Source organism: Onychostoma macrolepis, chromosome 05, assembly GCF_012432095.1.
Source record: "Onychostoma macrolepis isolate SWU-2019 chromosome 05, ASM1243209v1, whole genome shotgun sequence".
Classification (NCBI taxonomy): domain Eukaryota; kingdom Metazoa; phylum Chordata; class Actinopteri; order Cypriniformes; family Cyprinidae; genus Onychostoma; species Onychostoma macrolepis.
The window spans coordinates 14560537-14575576 of NC_081159.1; the positions used below are offsets into that span (position 1 = coordinate 14560537).

Below are 15040 nucleotides of genomic sequence, written 5' to 3' on the forward strand. Positions count from 1 at the left end.
CCAATAGCCCCTCACAGAACAAAGATCCAGGGGGCGGGGTTGGATCCACATCTAGGGGGTGGGGATTGGAAGGTTTTCTGGAAATGAATAAGATATTTTATACAAAAATGAGTAAAATTAAGCTAATAATAGATTAAATGATCATGCATTAAATATGAGAACATTGTGGAATATGTTTATTAATTTATTTCTTTGTTAAAAGGTACAAATACAAACATTCTGTTGATTATTATATCGTAAATGATAGCACCTGGCATTTTAAAAACTTTTAAAACTTTTTGCAAAAACAGTTCAAGACTTAGTAGCCTAATGAAAAAAAAAGCTGAGAACCCTTTTAAAAAAAAGTTTGTTGATTGGTGTTAATTAACAGATCCTTTGGCATTTCAATGGAGTCACCAGATTGCCAACAAATTTGTATTGATTAAAACACTTTGCTGATGCACATAATGTATGAAGGACAAAAACACAAACAATGAATACTTTATGTAGAACCAAAAGATGGAATTCCATAAAATATGCATATTTTAGTTTCTAATTTTAACATGCATGATTCATTAGCACAATTTTAATGTTTCATGTTTTCAAGTCATGTCTGCTTCTGCGAGGCACCATTCACTACCAAAAAGTCTTAACAGTTTTAGTTTACACAAAAACAAAAAGTATGTTTTAAATATCATAAATCAGTATAAATCTCACTCTATACCTTTATCTGCAGTAAAATGTAAATATAAGTGATATATTTCCTAAGACAGCTGGAAAAAATGCTATTAATGAAACCATTTTATAAAATATCCCAAGGAGGTTCTTTTGTTATCAGGCTAGTCTTCTCCTCCACAGATCATCTTCAAGCAGTCACTGTAGCTGCCAGATACATCTGACTGAAATAAATGAACAGCAAAGTCACCCATAGTCATAATCACAGAGACAATCAGTACAGACTGTACCACAACATCAGATACAAGAACAAAGACTGAAATCATTGTGATTTTATGATATCTCAAGAGCATGATTCAACTAATAAACCTGAAGATCAGAAAGTGATGTACATGTATTACTGGACTCAATATTTTAAAGAACAATGGCAGATGGCCTGAACCTGTGCTAAAGTGTTTATACCATCGGTGGAGAATACTTACACTTATTTCCTTGTAGAGTGAATGCTGATAGAGCTTCTTGAATTCAGCTCTGATGTCCAGCATGTCAACCTCTCCACGGCTGACCATTACTCTGGTCAGAGTGGTTTCATCTGTACCAGCTCCCTGCAGGTTCACAAATAAACATCAGTGTTGTACAAACACAATGACAGACAATAATGTGTTTCTATCTGTACCTTCATGCTTTTGTAGAGTTTTTCAGCAAAGTATGCAGGAGTACTCATCACACACTTTACTAGGAGAAAAGGTGTATTTGATTAAAAACATAGAAGTCAATTTTGCATCCAATTCCAAGTGATTTTTTGTGTATTTGAATTTATAATGTATAAATACAAAATGACTGTACCAATGGCAACCAGCAGTTCCTCCAGATCTCCAGATATTTCCTTCTCAATGCTCTTCTGCAAAGTCTTGCCACTGATGTTTTTATATTCCAATATTGCTGTAACAGGACAGCAATGTCAATTATTCAAAACACACCTGCCATTTCAGTTTCTATGTGAAACATTTTAAATATATTTGGATGATTACGGATGTTTTATTTGGATGATTAAGTTGGTACTTTGTCTCAGGTGAGGGATGCTCCTTTTACAGAGGATCTCAATGAACTTGGACTCATCAGTTCCCAGTTTCTTTTCTCCTGCATGATAGAGGGCCTATGGAGAAAACAGAGAACACACCTAATCATATAAATAACATCATCTTTAATTCATGTGAACTGGTTTTGACTTGCTGCCCACAATGGATGAATCAAGTGTAAGACTTAATTATTAGAATAAAAAGGAAATCATAGTAAAAGACTAAGGTAAGGAGGTGTTTATGTACATTTTCATTGTGACTAGCAAGATTAAATGAGGATTTTGTGAAATATTATGCCTGTCTTGAGACGTTTTGATGCTTTTTTGATGAAAAACTTTTAAACACAACATATACATTTATGCCACAGAATGAATTTTTGGTAAAACCTAATGAAAAAGGATCCTGATCTGTTATTATATAAAAGAGGACCTCAAGTTATGAAATGAGTTTTCTATACCTTTGCATCCTCTCTAGCCTTGTCTGCATTCACATTGGTGCTTTCATCCCTTGCACCCTTACAATGAGAGAGAAACGTCATTAATTTCCAGAGCTGCCTTTATTACAATAAACTGCTATACATTAGCATTTAATCACCTCAGCAAGCAGAAGCACGGCTTTGCCAAAATCCCCAGAAACTTCTGTCTTTAGCTTCTGCATCAGCGTTTTCTTTGTTTCTATTGGGAAAAGGGAAGGCAATTATACATTTTTGTAACTTTCATATTTTGTTACAACAGATTCCTCATTTTTACCCTCAGCATATGCGGCAGACAGCTCCTTGATCTGTTTATTTGTCCGCGAGGCAAGTATTTCTATCAGGATGTCGGTGTCCGTTCCTGCCCCCTGAAAAACAATCCATGAATGTCATGATACACAAAGAAAGAAAAATCTGCCTCACATTGGTACAAAACATTCAAAATGCTCACATAAATCACTGAAGTTTGACTCAGAACACTGTCCAGGGAGTAACATTTTTCCACAAGGGAAAATTAGGAAACATAACTTACTTTGATTGCTTTATTTAGCCATTTAGCATCATTAACTGCAGGCGGTATTGCGAGAGCAACAAGCAGGTCCTCTAAGCTGCCCTCGGTGTCGCCTTTTAGGTCATTAACAAGAATCTAGACAAACAAATTAGCCAGGTTTTCATGTGAACACAAAAACACACACATAGAAATGAGTATCAGTAAGAGGACACAGATTTACCTTCTTTGTGGTTTCTTCATATGCCTTTGAAATAGCCTGTTTCTGACTGCTGCTCCTGTGAGTCAGTATGTCTATCAGTGTCTTCTCGGTTGTACCTGGTAAGTGAAATTATTGTAGTTTGATGGAACATACGATATATAAGGTGACTGCAACATGAAAAATATGTGAATATATTGCATGCACAATACAATATAGTAAATTATGTACCTATGCCTTCAATTGCTTTTCGGAGAGCTGCAACATCTTCACTGACGTTGAAGTTAGCTTTGGCTTTAATGGTACCTCTCTCCCCTGGCTGAAGAGGAATGAACAGTAAAAATAAATAAATAAATAAATAAATAGTCACTCTGGGAATTTGTCTCAAGGACTGTGTCTCAATAACTATATGGTTTTAAGTCAAAAGTCTTCTTACATTTTTATTTAGGCTACTCTAGCAAACTGAAATGTTAATGATTAAACTGAATAATTTCCTTTTTTTTTTTTTATACAGTTGTTTAAAAAGCCAAAAGACTAATAGGCTGTTTAATGGTAAGTTCCATTAGGACAACATTTATCCAAGTCTTCTTGGTTTGTAAATAAAGTACCTTTAAAATATAAAATATTCAAGACCAAACGTAAATTTATTAAATTACACATGATACAATCAAAATGAACTAAAACAAATTATTTACCGCTGCTGTAAAAGAAGAGGGGGCACGAGCAAAATTCTCCAAGTCATCCTGCAATACAAGACATTAAATCTCAGCGAATTTTATTTCAGCAATGTTCTGCAATATCATTTTGGGAGTGCATACGTTTGCAAAATTTTACTTACCCACAAGTCTGACATTTTTGATTGGGATGATTCTATAAACAAACACATTCACAGTTCAGATTCGATTCATTTCATCGATTACTAATGCATGACCTTTGTGGTCACACAGCCATGCAAAACTCACGCAGGAGAATCTATTTCATTCACATTTACTTTTCTTGCTTTCACTTTATAAAACTTAGTACTACCTACGGTTTTTGTATACATTTAAGTCTTCGCTCTTACCTTAGCGTTACAAAGTAACAGACGACGTGGCCCTCTGTCCTGTTTAACTTCTCACCTGCTTGCTTTTTCAGGGCGTGAGAGTCATGAAGTCACGATATCAAAAGGAATGCATTCTTACTGAGCCTCTCCCTTCTTGACTAATGAGCTGCCGACTTTCGACATAATTCAAAATTAAAATGTACTTTTATTTCGTTCTTCCAATACAATTTTATTACCATTACAACTAGGGTACTACTACTGTAATACATAATCATGTGAGGTGAAGTTGTCTTACAGGATAAACATTTTTTTTTTTTTCACACAAACTCTATATACCTAAACTCAAAGTCTCCTAAAACTGAAGTTGGTGATAGATTAAATAAACATACATTAAATTTGAGCAAAGTGTTCTACGCATTAGTAATAGGTTTATTCATTTTATTGCTAAAAAGGCACAAGTACAGGCATAATGTTATTTTACCATAAATGATAGCACCAAAAACTGATATCTCCAAAACTTTTCTGTTTGATAGGCACTCACTTAGAAACATAGAAATGGACAAAATGGAATAAAACTCCAAATACAGAGAAATATGAGAGAGAGAGAGAGAGAGAGAGAGAGATGATCATGAAGTAATAATTTTAGCATTTCCCACATTACACCCAGTGCTTTAAAGATTCTGGATATTCTTGATCAAATATATATATTTATAAATATATATATTCTTAATACAACAATACAGAACATTTGAGTGAATAAACTATACAGACGATACAAACTATAGATGTGCCTTACTTAATACATGATGTGACATTAATACTAGACTAAATAATGCAGGATAACATGAGGTGGATAATCTTAAATAAATGTGAAGATTTTTGGTAGTGTTTGGTTATATCAGTACAGACAGCAGTCATATAAAACAAAAATACATTTTGTTGTCCAGTGTTGTAAAATTATAAAGGCTACAGCATTTCAATGGAGTCGGCAGACTGACAACAAATCAACAGTGGTTATCAAATCTATGATCTATTTTCATACAATTCATCAAAACACTTGGTTTCTTGTTGACATGTACCAAAGGTTCACATGAACTAACAAATGCATCACTTTGGGCAGTCTATTCGTATTTGGAATTAAATAAATCGCACTTGACAAATATCAGCATGGCACACTGGTGATCAGGCCAAAAGTAAATTACACAATGAGGCAGAGTATCAAAAGCCAAATCAAAATACAGGGACGACCATGTCATCCGGTAATTGCACTTAATAAACGTATTTACATCACTCACCCGGTCCAACGTGTTGGCACTTATCCTTCTTTTAATACTTTCATGTTTTTAATGACAGGACAAAATAGCAGGTGCAGCGATACAAACTCTCCATTCATTTAAACAAAGTGGCTGAGCTACCACTGACCGTTGTATGATTCTTACATAGAGTGATGGTTTAAAACTGAGATCTGATGACCATTATGTGTTGTTGATTAATGTTTGAGGTAGCTCAGTTGTGAAATGATTTACACTGCATAGCTGGCAAACATACTTTCCCTTTTATCCTCATGGTCATACAAAAATACATTAACATCATGTCATTACAAATATTCATAGAAAATTTTTCTTTTTCTCATTAAATACTCTCGAAGGTCAGACTTCAGTGCCATCATTCAGGTTGTTGTGCAGTTTGACCTCCAGATTGACCTGTTTGACCTTGACCCCATTGACCTTGTAGGTCTCTGGGTTCTTGTTGAGGACATTGACGTTTCTTACAGAGTAGTGCTTGCTGTTGAGGTTTTTCTCCAGACGTTCTATACAGACCTCCACCTTTGTGTTCAGAGGATAATCCTCCACTACCTTCACAGGCCTCTTTTTTACAACCCTGCGGCACTTTCTGACCATGAGGCAGAAGGCTAGAAGGACCAGGAAAAGTAGGACGATGGCTGCCATGCCACCCCCAATGGATCCTCCCATCTGGGGATTGAAGGTGCCCGATGGTTCCACCTCAAGCTTCAAGGTCTTCATGTTGGTGCCATTCTTTACCTGGTCACCTTCATTGTCGTAGATCAGGGATTCATCCAGCATTAGATGACCTGAACGGTCCACCAGATCTCGGCGACTTCGTTTGAGCTCGTAGGTCACTGAGCGCTGGATTCTAGGAGCAGATATGGACTCGGGTCCAATAACGTAGATGACCTGGAGGTACCACTGGTGCCCTGCCTCAACCTAAAGAAGAGCAAATGCAAATAAGATTATAACCCCAAAAAATAGCCTCTTTGTGTATATTATAATCCCTTTATAATCTTGTCCTTTAGCCCAGTTCCCTATAGTCATGGCACACTGTCAGCCTGGCATCTTTTACTAAACAAACAGATCAAGGCACTTCCCCGTAGGGTACAACTGAATATGTGTCAAAGAGAAGGTCTGTTTAACAACTTGACTTTTTAGACAATCTTGCAGCCACTGACCTTATAGAGGGCATCCACCTTCATTGTGAAACCGTCTACACCTGGCATCGCAGACAAGGACTGGAGATCAGGAATGTCAGATGCAAACTTGGCTTCAAATGGAACATCATGGAAGTAGCGATCGCAGACATCAGGCTGCTTCCGGTCCTATGTGATATATTATTTACAATTATTACACCGCTCTCTGGAATACTTAATCCTGTGATCGATTACTTGTACTGAATTTGAGCTAAAGACTACCTCAGAGATCTCCAGTGTTAACATTATTGTAGTACCGATGGCGTGTTTGTCTTGGTCAACTGTCTTTCTTAGAGCAAGCTTTAAGCTAATATACTTCACCGTTCAAAAGATTGGGGTCAATCTTTTTTTTAAAAGAAATTATTTTAGTCAACGAAATGCATGAAATTAACCAGAAAGTGACAGAAAAGACTTACATTTTTGTTACATTGTAACAAAACATTTCTATTTCAAATAAATGCTGCTCTTTTGAACTTTCTGTTCATGAAATAATCCTGAAAAAATGTATCATAGTTTCCACAAAAATATTAAGCAGCACAACTGGTTTCAATGTTGATATTAATCAGAAATGTGCCAAAGTCAGCGTATTAGAAAGATTTCTGAAGGATCATGTGACACTGAAGACTGAAGTAATGGCTGCTGAATTATTCACTGAAATATTATTTTAAAATATATTGAAATGGAACATTTTTATTTTAAGTTGTAGTAATATTTCATAATATTACTGTTTTGTCTGTATTTTTTGATCAAACATCTGCAGCCTTCTTGAGCATGAGAGACATCTTTAAAAACATTAAAAAAAAAAAACAAATAAACCCCAAACCTTTGAACAATAGTTTATATTTGAAATTCTTTTGAGAAAATGTACATTATCTCATACTTAAAAATTAACTGTTTTTGCATTTTCATGATTCATTTTCATTGCATCTTTAAAATTCTCTGCTGTTAAATCATTACAGCTGTCGGTCTCAATATTAGTTCCAAGATACACAGTTTGATCTTCAAAAAACTCCTTGAAAATTTCTATCCACAAAAGTATATCAGTTAAAACTTAACCACACTTAATAAATCTTGTTAGACTGGTTAAACCGGTCTGGACTTGTTACAATAGACACCTACCAGAAGCAGGAACCTGTGTTTGAGTTGCTTGTTCGGTTGAATGCAGCCATACTGAGGGCCTTCGTTGTACAGAGTGCCTGTAGGGTCAAAGAAGGGCACATAGCCATCCCGTCCTGTACACAAATATACTTTCTCCAACTGCAGCTTATAGGCCGAATTCAAGTTCTGGTCAGGATTCCACAGCACTCTGCCATACAGTGTTTGACCTGCATATTATCAAACAATGAATGAGTGAAAGCATAATAGAGGTGGTTATTATTATTTTTTCATTAATTTGCTAATTTTACCCATTGAAAAGGCTCCTTTATAGTCCATCTCAGCAACAGACAAGTCTGCGAGAGCAGGATCCATTAGAAAGACTTTCTCATTATTGCAAAGCTGGAACTCAGTATTCAGAGAGTAGACTACAGGAACAGGGCGGTTCGTCTGCTGGAAGGCGATGGGCAGCAGGAATCTATGGATTGAAATAGAGTGTTACAAGCCCTTGCATGTTGTTGAATATTCTTGTTGACTCACACAAACAGTCTGCACCTGATGAAACCTGTAAAACAAGTCTACTAAAAGTGGATGACAACTGCAGTATCATTCAAGCCTGCTGGCTCTGCTCAGCAAAAACGTTTCCAATGCAAAAAGTCATTTAAGTGTCCTCCAGGAGTTATCAATGGAAAAGCACCATGGTAACATACTTCTCTGGAGCATGGGCCGTGCAGGAAAGAGGCTTATCCCCAGAGTCAACCCATGCCTGGGTTGGCTGTACTGTGCAGGGGATGAGGAAGACTGTGTACTCCCCAGAGTAGTCTTTCCTAGAGCACAACAGAAAGCACACGGTCAGTGGCATTAAGATGGATATGCTTCCTTAATGTGACAACATTAGACTTCACGCTGCTTACCTGCTGTAGGAGCTTGTGGCTCTCCAGAGCTGGTAGGGTGAATCAAAGGACTGTGCGCTCCACATCAGCTGCAGGTCAAATTCGATGCCTCCCAAGTGATCTGGAGCCATCAGATGAGATTTCTGTCCAGGGAGGGTGTGATGTTCAGGGACAAACTGGCCTAGAGTGAGAGGAAAGTTTCATCAGTCACTCATAATTCAAGATGTCAAAAATGTATTTGGACACTTATGCCACATCAAAATGCCTCATGGTTGGATATTCCAATGCAAGTTAGTATTTCAATAATTTAATGACATATTTGCATGTTCACGGTTTTATGATTGTTATTATTATTAATAGTTTAAACTCTAATTATAAAAAATAAAGACAGAAATATATTACTGTTGTGAAGTACAATCGTATAACAATAATAATCATCATTTTTATTTGATAAATCATGTCTTAAATTCTTTCAATTTCAAACGTCCAAACGCCTCAAACTTTTAACATTTAAATTATCTAGCTTTGTTTTTTGTTTTGTTTTTGGAATACTGGTTAAATGTTGAGCACTGGAAATTATGCAATTGTGTAAATAAACTTAGAATCTGAAAACACTGGCTCACGAGTTTCTCATGTGTAAACGAACACAACGCCACTCTTCACTCTGAAACATATAATGCAACAGATTATATACTTTTTAATTAAATCTTAGCCTTTGGTTTGCTGCTATTTACCTTTTTGATTCACACTAAGCTATTATGTGATTAACATTTTTTTATGATTTATTTATTTCAATTTAACATTTGATTTAATTAATTATTAATTTTTCATCAACTCACGAGCCCCCTGCAGTTCCTTCATGAACCCTGGTTTGGGCAATCCTGTTCTAATGCAATGGCATTCATTCATTTTTTAATGGTAAACAGTGTCCAAATAAAATTTGAAACGTCTCCAGGTAAAACCATCAGGTTATGTTCATAAACAAAAAGGAAATGAGAACAAATAGCTAAAAATAGAAGTTACAGACCTCTAAACTTGGCATGGGTTTTGAACTCAATCACCAGTCGTCCATCATCCCTAATGAAGATCCGAATGATCTGTAATCTAGCTGACAGCACGCTGTCTGTCTGGATGCCTAGAGTCAAGAAATGTTCATAAGCAATCAGTTAACATCAGCTGCGACACAGTTAGGTGATGACAGCAGGTTATACAACAGATTGTGCTGGAGTATGTCCAGTTTCGTTGGGGCTAAATGTACCGGTTCTCCATAAGACTGTGTCATAGAAGAAAGAAAACTCCATCTCTGTGTGGTGCTCCAGGGAGGCCCATCCACGAGGAGCCGTCACATATATGTAGGACACGTAGAGTGGCACCTGCACCGTCAGGAACGACTGAGCCGAGTCCCTGACCTGCAAAAATGCACCCGAATTGTTGCCGCATCAGATTTTGTCTAGACAAGAATATTTATACATCATTTGTGCTGGGATGCAAATCATGCATTCATACAAACCTGAAAGTCAGCAGTTACTGATCCTCCACATACATCAATAAGCTCCGTCATGTCATAATATGCATCAAATGTCCATATGCAGCTTTTCAGATTGAGATGCTTGTATAACTGGATGGTTCTAGGTTCTCGAACACTAGGGTTGAATTGGTATGGACGGTCATATCCGGGACCCAGGGATATGCTGTCATACAACACATCATCCAAGAAGCCGGTTTCTGGGGGAGAATTTTCAGAGTTGAAACATATAATTACTAATTGTTCTAAAAATCTGCAATATTATTAATATTTAACTGAATTAAAAAAATTATTAAAGCATTTTTCTGTAAAGATTATTCCAATAATTCTACATAAAAAGAGTAGGCAATTTTGCCAGCTAAGTCATGTAGAATATCCACCTTATGTTTCAGTGCAGAAGTCAACTTTCCTGTGAATGCACAAGACTTCCAATTCATTAGCCAGTATAGCCACTATAGATAAATAACAAGAACTATAACAAGTGCAGTAGTGCAGTAAATAGTAAAACTAACTGAATTACAAACCAGTGTATTTATGGTTGCGATACTACATTAAAATAATATGACAACAAAACCCAGTTTTTTTATATAAAGTGGCATAACGGACTGTTTTTGTACAGCTAAAATAACTGGAAGCAGCTGACATCAGAAGACTTGCACATTCAGGTTTGTATCTGCTGTCCCTGCTTTGATCTGATCTGATCTAGTATGGGGCTTCTCTCACCAGAGATGCCATGCAGGTCTTTAAGTGTGACCAGGTTTGAGCAGACATGCTGCTGACGGTAAATAGACTCGGAGAGCAGGAAGTGTAGGTTATGCAGAGGCATGGTGGACACCAGTGGAAGCATTCCATCCTGATGAGGGATCTGCACTGAGATATGGATCCTGTTCAGAGAAAAAAAGTATTACTCACTTTTTCTTCTTTGAAGTACTGAACCTAGACTGCAATATGTGTTATTTTGAATCTGCAGTTGTCTAACAGTTTATATTTTTTGCTGTTCCTTCAAACGTATAAATTCATTTTGATCCTGCTTTGCCCGGAGGCAAAAATCATCTAGTGCTCTACAAAACTTACAGCTGCAGTTTCAGTTGAAGAATGTTTTCAAAACCTGTTTCTCAGAACTCCACTGGGATCTGTCTGAGTTAAAGACTTCTATGTCTGTATTCAATCATTTGCTTACAAAAAAGTATCTCCTGACCTGTTTGGATGCTCTTTGTGTTTGACATCCAGGTAATTTAGAGTAGCAATAAAGGACTGGGCCTGAAAGCCTCGAGCGGTTCCTGTGGTGACGGGGGTGTGGCATATTGATCCCTCAGTGCCAATAGTGACTATGTTGCTCCTCAGTGGAGTTCCCAGGTGCCCGGCTTTATCTCTGGCCTGAGCTACGCAACGCACATGGAAACGTCTGCTGAAATAGATACTGTCCAGGACCTGTGAAGAGAAAAATATTCATTTAATCACAGGAACCCAAGATAAAAAGTGAAAATGCTTCTAGATTATATTACATAGAAACATTTTAAATATGGCAAACCACATGGCTGATTGCACAATTGGAAGTTTTAGTTGGCAGCTAGATTAAAAACACGTTCGGAAATATTCAATATACAGTATCATTCCAGACTTAATATCAGACTGACCATGTGATTGACTGTGGTGTAAGGTGTGTTATCCGTCACTGTCTCAAAGGGTGATCGTGCTCCGCTTGTGTCTGTAGGAGTTGCAACCTCCCAGCTGAAGTGGACGGAGGTCTGGTTGATGCCTGCCTCCTCACAGCGCTCTCTCATGACTGAGTATTTGGGGTAATGGGGGTCACAGGGAGTCACACAGACCAGAGGATATCCAGGAGATGGAGATTTCTTACTGCCTACTTTAGTGACCTCCTGGACGTAGTCATAGTCTGACAGAGACACCACCTGTGAGGAGAGAATGAAGTCCACATGAAGCCAAACTTTAAGAGCATGATTCAATCAAAAGAGAGTTGTGAGATCTTACAACTCTCACTGAATCTAATATTAAACAGAAAAATAACTTTTTAAATTTAGTATAACTGATTATAAAAAATGTTCAATGATAGTGGAATAATATACTGATTTCTACAGGGACTTTTGTAAAATCTATGCAATGATTTAATTTGTTTGTCACAATAACGTAGGCTAATGTCTTCAATTACCTAAATTTCAGGACTTTTCTCAGGAAAATGATATGGGAAAAAATAAAACATTACCATTCAGTAAAGTCAGTAACATTTTTGGACACTGAAAATTCAGCTTTGCCATCACAGGAATAAATTACTTTATAATATTATATATATATATATATTTTTTTTTTTTTTTTTTTACTTTTAATAACATAAAAATAATTCTTACGAGACTTCTCAGCCTTATGAACGGTAGCGTATGTGACTTTATTAATATGATGCGATTTCTTTTTTAACTGACAAGTAGATTTTGATTTACTAAATGTCAGCCCTACAAGCATCTACTGTCTTTCTCTTACAATGGGTGGTGCTGGAAGGATGAGACTTCCTGCAGCTTCCTGATCTAAGATGGTGACTGTGGCTATGGTGATCTCTCCAAGCACGGCTTCAACAGGGTCGTCTGGACCAAGAACCAACGAGAAAGATTCATGCCACTCTCTGTCCTCATTGGACAGGATCTCTACCTTAAACAGGATGTGGTCCACACCTGAAAAAGTCATTACAACAGAATTATCATATAGGTATAGCCTTACAAATTAAAAAAAAATTAAAAATAAATATACTTACCAGGGCTGAATTTAAGGACTCGACTCTTGGGGTTATAGTCCACACCTGACTGAGCTGATCCATCTCTTGTGCTGCATCTGATCTTGGAGGTACGGTCAAGGTCTCCTTTACGGATTACCTTGATATTCAAAACCTCAATTCCATCTGGACCAGGGGGCTCACGAACTTGGTATGAAGCTTGTTCAAATTCAATCGTAGGAGCTAAAAAGCATGATGTGCACATTTTTACATTTATGCATTTGGTAGATCATTTTATGCAGAGCAACTTACAGTGCATTCAGGCCATACTTTTTTTCTTTCTTAGCAACAAGCTAACTACTCACCGTCTTCATCATTTGTGATGGTCACAGTCACAATGTCGTTGACTCCAATCATGGCTCCAATCCAGTGGTCACCCTGTGGGCTTCCAAGGTGGACCTGGAACTCCTCTTCTGGCTCAAACACAGAGTCATCTTGGATCAATATGGTACAATTCTTCACCTGCCAATCAGAAACAAGAGCCTTTAAAATTCTTTGTCTGGTATTGTGCAAAAACTTCCATACAGAGACCATATGAAAAAAATACCATATCATAAAATAACTCTGTTCCACTCAGAATCAGAAAGAGCGTTTATTGCCAAGTATGCTTGCGCATACAAGGAATTTGTTTTAGTGTCATATGCTTCCAGTTTACAGAGACGACAACAACACACAGACAATAAAAATAAGATGAGAATAAAAAATACACATATATAAATATATAAATAAACAAAAAAATTTGAAAAATAAAAATAATTTGAAACATAAATGATTGTATGTACAGTTGTGCTATAAATGACAGAATGGATAGAATAGAAGGAGATGCAGGGATGTACTAGGATGGAGGTGGTAGCAAATAAATATAAGGTTATTGCAAACTGTTATTGCATAATGGGGGTGGGGGACGACATTTAACTGTTCATAAGATGGATTGCCTGGGGGAAGAAACTGTTCTTGTTTCTGTTCTTGTCGCCGGCCAGATGGCAAAAGTTCAAAAGGGGGATGACTTGGATGTGAGGGATCCAGAGTGATTTTCTGAGCCCTTTTCCTCACTCTGGATGTATACAGTTCTTGAAGGGTGGGCAGGGGGGCACCGATAATCCGTTCAGCAGTCCGAACCGTTCTCTGTAGTCTTCTGATCCCTGATTTTGTAGCTGAGCCAAACCAGAGTTATTGAAGTGCACAGGACAGACTCAATGACGGTTGAGTAGAACTGTTTCAGCAGCTCCTGTGGCAGGTTAAACTTCCTTAGCTGGCGAAGGAAGTACAACCTTTGTTGGGCTTTTTATACAATGGAGTTGATGTGAGTGTCCCAATTCAGGTCCTGAGAGATGATGGATCCCAGGAACTTAAATGTCTCCACTGCAGTCACAGTGCTGTTCATGATGGTGAGTGGGGGGAGTGCAGGGGGGTTTCTCCTGAAGTCCACGATCATCTCCACAGTTTTGAGCGTGTTGAGCTCCAGGTTGTTAAGACTGCACCAGACAGCCAGCTCTTTAACCTTCTGTCTGTAGGCAGACTCGTCACCGTCCTGGATGAGGCCGATGAGTGTGGTTTCGTCTGCAAACTTCAAGAGCTTGACAGAGGGGTCTTTAGAGGTGCATTTGTTGGTGTACTGGGAGAAGAGCAGTGGGGAGAGAACACATCCCTGAGAGGCACCAGTGTTGGTGGAGCGGCTGTTTGACATGAATTTCCCCAGTCTCACTAGCTGCTGCCTATCTGTCAGAAAGCTGGTGATCCATTGACAGATAGAGCTAGGGACAGAGAGCTGGGTTAGTTTGACTTCATGACGACAGACGTTAGAGCCACAGGTCTGTAGTCATTAAGTCCTGTTATCTTGGGTTTCTTTGGAACAGGGATGATGGTGGAGCATTTGAAGCAGCAAGGGACTTCACACTACTCCAAAGATCTATTGAGGATCTGTGTGAAGATGGGGACCAGCTGGTCAGCACATGTTTTCAGACAGGCTGGTGTCACACCATCTGGGCCTGGTGCCTTCCTTCTCTTGTTCTTCCTGAATACCTGGCGCACATCTTCTTCACTGATCTGAAGTACAGGAGTGGGGAGAAGGGGGCTGCTGGAGGTGTTAACGGTTGTGTAGAGAGATGGTTAGGACGGGTGTGGGGGGTTTCAAATCTACAGTTAAACTCATTCAGGTCCTCAGCAAGTTGTTGATTCACCTCGGTGCTGGGGGATGGTGTCCTGTATTTGGTGATGGCTTTCAGGCCTTTCCATACAGAAGCGGAGTCATTGGAAGTGAACTGATCTTCCAGCTTTTTAGCGTAGATCCTTTTAGCCACTCTAAT

General features: G+C 38.0%; 2 protein-coding genes across 5 annotated transcripts in view; both read right to left on the minus strand.

Annotated features, from left to right (window-relative positions):
* Positions 1 to 153: 153 nt before the first annotated feature.
* On the minus strand, positions 154 to 4076 carry LOC131540491 (annexin A3-like). Its single transcript, XM_058775412.1, has 14 exons — positions 3976 to 4076; positions 3751 to 3782; positions 3608 to 3655; positions 3144 to 3231; positions 2937 to 3031; positions 2738 to 2851; positions 2483 to 2573; positions 2328 to 2407; positions 2191 to 2247; positions 1717 to 1810; positions 1501 to 1596; positions 1331 to 1389; positions 1137 to 1259; positions 154 to 878 (listed from the first exon to the last, which is right to left on the minus strand). Exons 2-14 carry the CDS (start codon positions 3763 to 3765, stop codon positions 819 to 821), a joined length of 1020 nt encoding a protein of 339 aa, XP_058631395.1. The 5' UTR covers positions 3766 to 3782; positions 3976 to 4076; the 3' UTR covers positions 154 to 818.
* Positions 4077 to 4204: 128 nt separating this feature from the next.
* fras1 (Fraser extracellular matrix complex subunit 1) overlaps positions 4205 to 15040 on the minus strand; it is a 121665-nt gene continuing 110829 nt past the window's right edge. For 3 of the 4 annotated variants that reach the window (XM_058775408.1, XM_058775407.1, XM_058775406.1), the window contains 15 exons: positions 13040 to 13196; positions 12717 to 12917; positions 12449 to 12636; positions 11590 to 11865; positions 11151 to 11383; positions 10676 to 10836; positions 9938 to 10152; positions 9686 to 9836; positions 9455 to 9562; positions 8449 to 8608; positions 8245 to 8361; positions 7846 to 8012; positions 7559 to 7764; positions 6422 to 6568; positions 4205 to 6179 (listed from right to left, as the gene is read on the minus strand). In XM_058775408.1, coding sequence (XP_058631391.1) covers positions 5604 to 6179; positions 6422 to 6568; positions 7559 to 7764; positions 7846 to 8012; positions 8245 to 8361; positions 8449 to 8608; positions 9455 to 9562; positions 9686 to 9836; positions 9938 to 10152; positions 10676 to 10836; positions 11151 to 11383; positions 11590 to 11865; positions 12449 to 12636; positions 12717 to 12917; positions 13040 to 13196 — 3063 coding nt within the window. In that variant the 3' untranslated portion in view covers positions 4205 to 5603. The remainder of the gene's footprint in view (positions 6180 to 6421; positions 6569 to 7558; positions 7765 to 7845; positions 8013 to 8244; positions 8362 to 8448; positions 8609 to 9454; positions 9563 to 9685; positions 9837 to 9937; positions 10153 to 10675; positions 10837 to 11150; positions 11384 to 11589; positions 11866 to 12448; positions 12637 to 12716; positions 12918 to 13039; positions 13197 to 15040) is intronic. The other variant, XM_058775409.1, reaches the window with a different exon arrangement.